Source organism: Aspergillus thermomutatus (assembly GCF_002237265.1).
Source record: "Aspergillus thermomutatus strain HMR AF 39 chromosome Unknown NODE_65, whole genome shotgun sequence".
Lineage (NCBI taxonomy): Eukaryota > Fungi > Ascomycota > Eurotiomycetes > Eurotiales > Aspergillaceae > Aspergillus > Aspergillus thermomutatus.
This window is the reverse complement of record NW_020798114.1, coordinates 1-6,093: the sequence shown is the minus strand read 5'-3', so window position 1 is coordinate 6,093 and position 6,093 is coordinate 1. Positions and strand designations below refer to the sequence as shown.

The window sequence follows — 6,093 nt, the reverse complement described above, 5'->3', positions numbered from 1 at the left end:
GCACTACGAGCTTGGGAAATTATTATACTAGAACAGATCCCCATTAAGGACTGAAAATACTTATAATGGGATATCACTGCCCAGGGGAACTAATTCCCCCAGCAGCAACTTTGCAAGGAGGGCCCAAATGCAAGATTCTTAGATGCCTCTGTGAGCTATTATATGATGACCGGGGAAGTATGGACATGCAGAGGTCAGAGGACCATCGAGCTCCGAGAGCTGCTTGAGAGGGGCATGATAGGGTTAGGGCTACAGCGGCGCTCAAGTTTACCAGTTGGCGGTTGAATCTCCACCTTTATTGACCATCATTGAGAGTCTTTTCACAGAGACAGAGATGCCATGATACGGAGTACAGTGCTCGAATGGACATCGAAGCGTAGAACCTACGCATTTCAAAATACGCCCGAAGGCTTTCGCCGGTGGCTTCTAGATGACATCGTTGCAACAGCAGTGACCATAGCATAGTCGAAGGAATGAGCATCAACCTTGCTTCATGACAAATCAACCAATATCCCAAGCGTCATTTATCTTGTCATTGGCGTCTTTTATTTATGTCTTGCACGTAAGTCTTGCAGATGCCACATAAAGTTGGATAAACTGATCCATGAGGTTGGTGTTTATGTTCACTCGCAATGGGCCAAACTGAGAGACTCCGACAAGATGCCCTTCAAGCACTGTTAATGAGATCTCCTCCGTCTAAGAGGTATCAATATTCCCTCTGCCCGTTTCTTCATGATTCACCATTGCCCATAAAAACACCCTTCCGTTCTAATTCACAGCAATACTTATTTTGAGCTCTTTGGCTTGTCCGGAGATGGATGGTGCTCACACCGAGCCCGGGAGCAGATGGATCAGACGGATCAACAACTCGCTGCAACCCGACTTAAATATCCACAATATACGACATCTGATCAATTGGAAAGATGAGACAATATCTCGGTTCTCTCAAGCCTTCATGATTAAGCAGCAACATGTTCATCACGTTGCGGCACTCGAGCAACCACCCTGACATGGAGCAGGTGGTGGCCATGGGCGCTAACATAGCCCATGATCCGCGTCACGGGCGTCTTTCCCGACGACCGTCTTGCATCAACTGTCAAAAACGAAAGGTATGCCGTCTACAACGCATCCAGCATGTGTGATCTAACCGCTGACACGGATAATAGCTTCGATGCACCGGTTCTGAAGGGGATTGCGATCGATGCGTCTCCAGATCGGTTACCTGCGTCTTTCCCCCCAGCAATGGGAGAAATCGCCAGAGACACGCTTTGAAGAAGAACTTTAGGACAGAATCACCGAAGACGCTATCGAAAGTAGATAGTAGTGAGGAAGTCATATCGCCAGAGCCATCTGAAAAGGACGTCGGCCACAATCTGCCCACACCCAGCGTTTCTCCGTCGGAGTCTGAAGCTGTGCGAGAAACTTTACAGGACAGTATGTATTCTACCTTACTTTGTAGTGCTATAATTGATGAGGAGCTGATGATTACAGCAACTTTTTACAATGACGTGACACAATTGACGGTTGACCTAGAGGCACTTAGCCGTAACATGCAATTAGACACATTTCCGGCGGCAATCGATCCCAGGTTACAGTGCCTTGATGGCACGAGCGGCGCATTTCAGATTGTGGAAGATGTGCCACAGGGTAAGTCCTTCAATCCTTGGAAGGCAATCGAATCACTAAGACCTGTGAAGTTCCGTCTGATGAACTGGACCTACTTCGCGTCGACTCGCTTGATAGATCAACCGATCTACCTGTGCAGGAGGCAATTCCAAATTTTTCCAATAATAACTCCTTAGCATCAAGCCCAACTAATCCTACCGGCGAGTCCGTCCTCTGGAATACCCCGGGATGCCTCTGCATCTATAGCACCGTGGGCATCATGCAGCAGCTCGACGACGAGTTCAGCATTAACTCTCTCACCCTGGACCAGATCGTGCAGCTCCTGAAATGGGGCATCGCGCAGTGCTCCAAACCTGTCGACTGCCCCAACTGCCAAATACTTCTGACTGTCGACTCCGTACTGGTTATCATCTGCGAGCGTCTCGTGGAGATGTTCGAGTGCGTTTCGCGCCGACTCCGCCTTGTCCACCAGCGCTTGGCCGAACCGGGCATCGCTACTCCGGAGAGCGAACAGTCCCCGAGCGACACGTCAGATCTCGAGTCTTTTGCACTGGGGCTTTCCGGCGGCCAGGTGTCGAGTACTCCTGGCATCTTCTCGGATGAATTTCAGACTAGCTACTCGTACGAGGAGCAGGTCTATATAATCCGGGTGTTGCTGCGGCTGCAGTTACGGAAGTTTCGCGCCTTGCTCAGCCGTCTGGACGGCGTGATGCAGATCGTCGGAAGCGAGACGCAGCGACTTAAAGTGCTGGTGATCATGCAGCGGCTGAACAAGGCAGCGGTCTGTATTGATAACTCGTTGCGGGTGATGCTGCAATGCCTTTCCTGATCGCTTGCCTTGTCTGTTACAGCTTGCGTGATCCAGCGCTTAATCTCCGTCATTAGACTTCTGATAGATATTGACATTACTCATTAAAGATGGCAAAATACCGGTTTTTTTTATACACGGATCAATCGGATTGACGCAGTAAATGGAGACAACATATGTACCGTCATTGTTTTCGTAAATTCCCCTGATCAGCCCGGCGATGGTAATAAAAATCCCGCATCGAAGTCGTAGCTGCTTGCTGCGAAAGCCCCTGGTATCTCGTCAGTTTTATGAATTGCCAGGTTCTAGTTTGTCATACAGCAGCTGGGAAACCAAATTGGCCCCTCCCTCGCGAAGCTTCCTCCTGTCGACGACAGTAAAAGTCTTGCTGCTGTGCCACTTGGCCGAGCTTATACTCAGTGGCCATAGTCGCTTGCATCGCCATCGGTACGCCTTGAGCGGCTGTCGAATTAATATCCAAATTATCACGTCGATTGTGATAAAGATTAGGATTGGTTTGGTAGCAGTGGTACTCGTTCTGCGTCGCTATAGGCGAAGCATTTCGACCCACAGCCGGAGCCACATATGGGGCATTACGATTGTGATAAAAATTGGGATTGGTTTGGTAGTGATGGTACTCATCCTGCCGAGTTGGATTCGCTGACTCCTGCGTGTTCATCGGTCGGGTGTGATAGTATTCGGCTTGTTTGGCGGCCTGACGTCCCTGCATCGGAGGGGTATCGCGAGGAGTGTATTGAGGCGGAGGATGTGAGTCATTGAGAGAGGGGCCGTTCCAGGCTGAGAGGAAGTCCTCTGAGTAGCGGGTGTAGTCTTGGGGTTTGACGGAAGTATCCATTGCGTTTGATTGCAACGTGTACTCTAATTGAAGCAGTGGGATGAAATGTAGTCGTATTCGCTCTCTGAAGTGGGAGAGTGGATGATATTTATACCCACGAACACGACTCAGCCTCGCTTGTGCTCAGCCTCGTTGATCTTCAGCGACTTACCCCGCCACCCATCCCTAACACGAACCTGCAACTTCACAAAAGTCCATGGACCCATTGTCGCTCACAGCAAACCTCGCCGCCGTCATCGGCCTCATCGACACAATATGTCGTATTGGCAAAGAGACATACCAGCTCATTGCGGCTGTGAAGAATGTCCCCGCAGAAATCCAGCAGCTGCAGGTGGAGATGCACGAGGTGGAATTCCTACTCGCGAATGTCCATCGCTACTGTGATGAGTACCAGGGCAGATTGCCCTCAATGAGCTTGCAGAAGACCTCACCGGTTATACATATCTACTCGACGCTCAAATCCCTGGAGAAAGAGTATGATAATATCGCGGCCATCGTGGGAACCTCGATGTCGACTCCGGTCGTACGAGGCAGAAGCTGAAGATGGTGGGCGGAAGGGTCAAATTGGTGCTTGGAGGGAAGTTGGAGCGTTCGTTTCAGAATCTGGATAGATGCAAGAGGCAATTGAGCATGAACCTGCAGGTATTGGGAAGGTAGGGTTCTCTATCGATCTGGAAAGCTTTGATCCAAGCTGACAGTGACTAGTTTCAATGACCTTGCTGTTCACAATCGATTGGATAGCATCCATGATGCTGTGTCGATCATCAAAGACGGCAGCCAGAAACTGCCTCTCTCGGGTATTGACGACAGACCTCCTGCTTGGTCAGAGAAAGGTCAAGCCGCGTCTGACTTTTCCCAGTCTCTCGAGGCTATCGACTCGCTCATGGCACAGCTTACAGCTATGAAAATAACCATTGAAAAGCAGAATGAGCAATGCGACGTTTCCATGGACAGCTGGGACAACTTCGAAGATGTTAAACGCGCCGCTCTGCCTCTGATGTTACTTCAATCCAAGGTTCGAGACGCATTACAGTTGTTGACGACTCCGCAACCCGGACATGAAAAGCTGTCCAATATAGATGTGCAATGGGTTCGAGCTGAGCTGGAGAGTCTGCTTGCGAGTAGCCACGAGAAAGCCGCTGTCATCATCAAGGCGAATTCACGGAAAAGTGACAATGTCACCCGTGATTGTAGGCGACATATCGCAGGCAGTACCCTTAACAAACAAAGGAACAGATTGCAACCGACTCCACAGATCGTATCGTCGCAGTTTGTCCTTCAAGATTCTCCCGCAGGCAAAGTCTCCATCCGGGTCCAGTGGACCAAAGATGCTGACTCGAAATCCGCGCGTGCATCCGACATTCTTCTTCTCCTTGCCCCCAATCCACAGGTGGCTGAGGATGGACTTTTAGTTTCACTTTCGAGGCTTCATGACGGATTGAGCAAGCCTACAATCACCCGGCATGTCTCGTCTTACGCGATCGTCGAGACAACATCACCTGTATTTGCATGTGTCGAGACCAATGACATACATTCATTGCGGCTACTTCTGAAGAGCAGGGATTTTTCGCCCACCGTGCGAAATACGGAAAATGAGAGTCTCTTATCTGTAGGTTTTCTAATCTCCAGCGTCACTTAATCTGACAGGTTAGTACGCTGCACGACTCCTCCGGTTCGAGATATGTGACCTCCTTCTCAATGAAGGAGCGGATCCCAACCATTGCCGCAGGTAGGCCCATTCTGGAACCCTGAACCGGAGCAGCATCTGACACGACTAGTGATGGAGCAAACGCGATCTACGACGTACGAAATGCCTTTTGGTACCGAGCAACCAACTATACCATTCACAAATCGACCCTCCACCGTATTCTCCGTCTATTCATCTCCGCCGGCTGCGACATCAACTCCGTCGCTCTCGGCGGCAGCCCCCTCCACTTCACCGTCAGCCATACCCTCCCCGGCTCCGAGCTCATCAATGAGGACGAGATTGCCGCCTTGATCAACTTGCTAGTCTGCAGTGGCTGTGACATCGAGCACGAGAACGCCGACGGCCTCACCCCACTCCTGTACAACGCCTGCATTCCACGATGGCACGGGGTCGTGGTCCTCCGGGAACTTCTCCAATGGGGCGCGAACCCGCACGCAACGTCCAACCTCGGCGAGGGCGCGCTGCATCTGGCCATGGCGTTTTCAGGACCTGAATCCGTGCATGGCCAGTTGGAGGGGGATTCGTTGGAGACAAGGCTCGGGATCCTGCTGCAGGCGGGGTGTGATCCAAATCTGCGAGATGAGTACGGACACAGTCCGTCGGACTTTGCGTTGAGTTCTCCACGGATTTGGTTCCAGTGGTGCTTAGCTGTGGAGAGGGTTGGGCTGTCCATGAAGGATGTTTTGGGCACGGAGGGTGTCTCTGAAAACGCCCGGCCGGTGCAAGGCTCTGCATCCGCGGATTCAGATTGGGAGTCCTGCAGCGGCAGTGAAGACGAGGACGGGAGCCAAGGGAGCACGAGCTCAGATGCTTGCTCGGATCCAGGACACATCTTCCTGTGCTGGAACGGGTTCTTTCCATGGAGTGTTCCGCCGCGTTGCGGAGATTGTGGCCGGGTCTGCGAACTGGATGATATCAAGCGGAGGAAATGGGACGCTTGGATGGTCTTTCAGGGATTGAGGACAAGATTCATGGGGACCACTGTAGAGGTATAAACTTGATTAGACGGATTGCAAGGTATTCAGCAATATCCAAGTCTTCCCAACTCTACTACTCATCCCTTCCATCCCCAAGCACAATCCAACCGAATGCTAC

At 51.2% G+C, this 6,093-nt stretch overlaps 3 protein-coding genes across 3 annotated transcripts; 2 read left to right on the top strand and 1 right to left on the bottom strand.

Annotated features, from left to right (window-relative positions):
• Positions 1-971: 971 nt before the first annotated feature.
• On the top strand, positions 972-2,455 carry CDV56_100758 (Zn(II)2Cys6 transcription factor domain-containing protein; the record flags this gene model as incomplete). Its single annotated transcript, XM_026754377.1, has 4 exons — positions 972-1,109; positions 1,167-1,434; positions 1,492-1,647; positions 1,698-2,455. 4 exons carry the CDS (start codon positions 972-974, stop codon positions 2,453-2,455), a joined length of 1,320 nt encoding a protein of 439 aa, XP_026615464.1.
• Positions 2,456-2,643: 188 nt separating this feature from the next.
• CDV56_100607 (uncharacterized protein) lies at positions 2,644-3,290 on the bottom strand (the record flags this gene model as incomplete). Its single annotated transcript, XM_026754226.1, has 2 exons — positions 2,644-2,705; positions 2,768-3,290. 2 exons carry the CDS (start codon positions 3,288-3,290, stop codon positions 2,644-2,646), a joined length of 585 nt encoding a protein of 194 aa, XP_026615463.1.
• Positions 3,291-3,486: 196 nt separating this feature from the next.
• On the top strand, positions 3,487-5,993 carry CDV56_100042 (ankyrin repeat domain-containing protein; the record flags this gene model as incomplete). Its single annotated transcript, XM_026753661.1, has 5 exons — positions 3,487-3,764; positions 3,821-3,943; positions 3,996-4,899; positions 4,943-5,019; positions 5,069-5,993. The coding sequence occupies 5 exons, from the start codon at positions 3,487-3,489 to the stop codon at positions 5,991-5,993; spliced, it is 2,307 nt and encodes a 768-aa protein (XP_026615462.1).
• Positions 5,994-6,093: the final 100 nt, after the last annotated feature.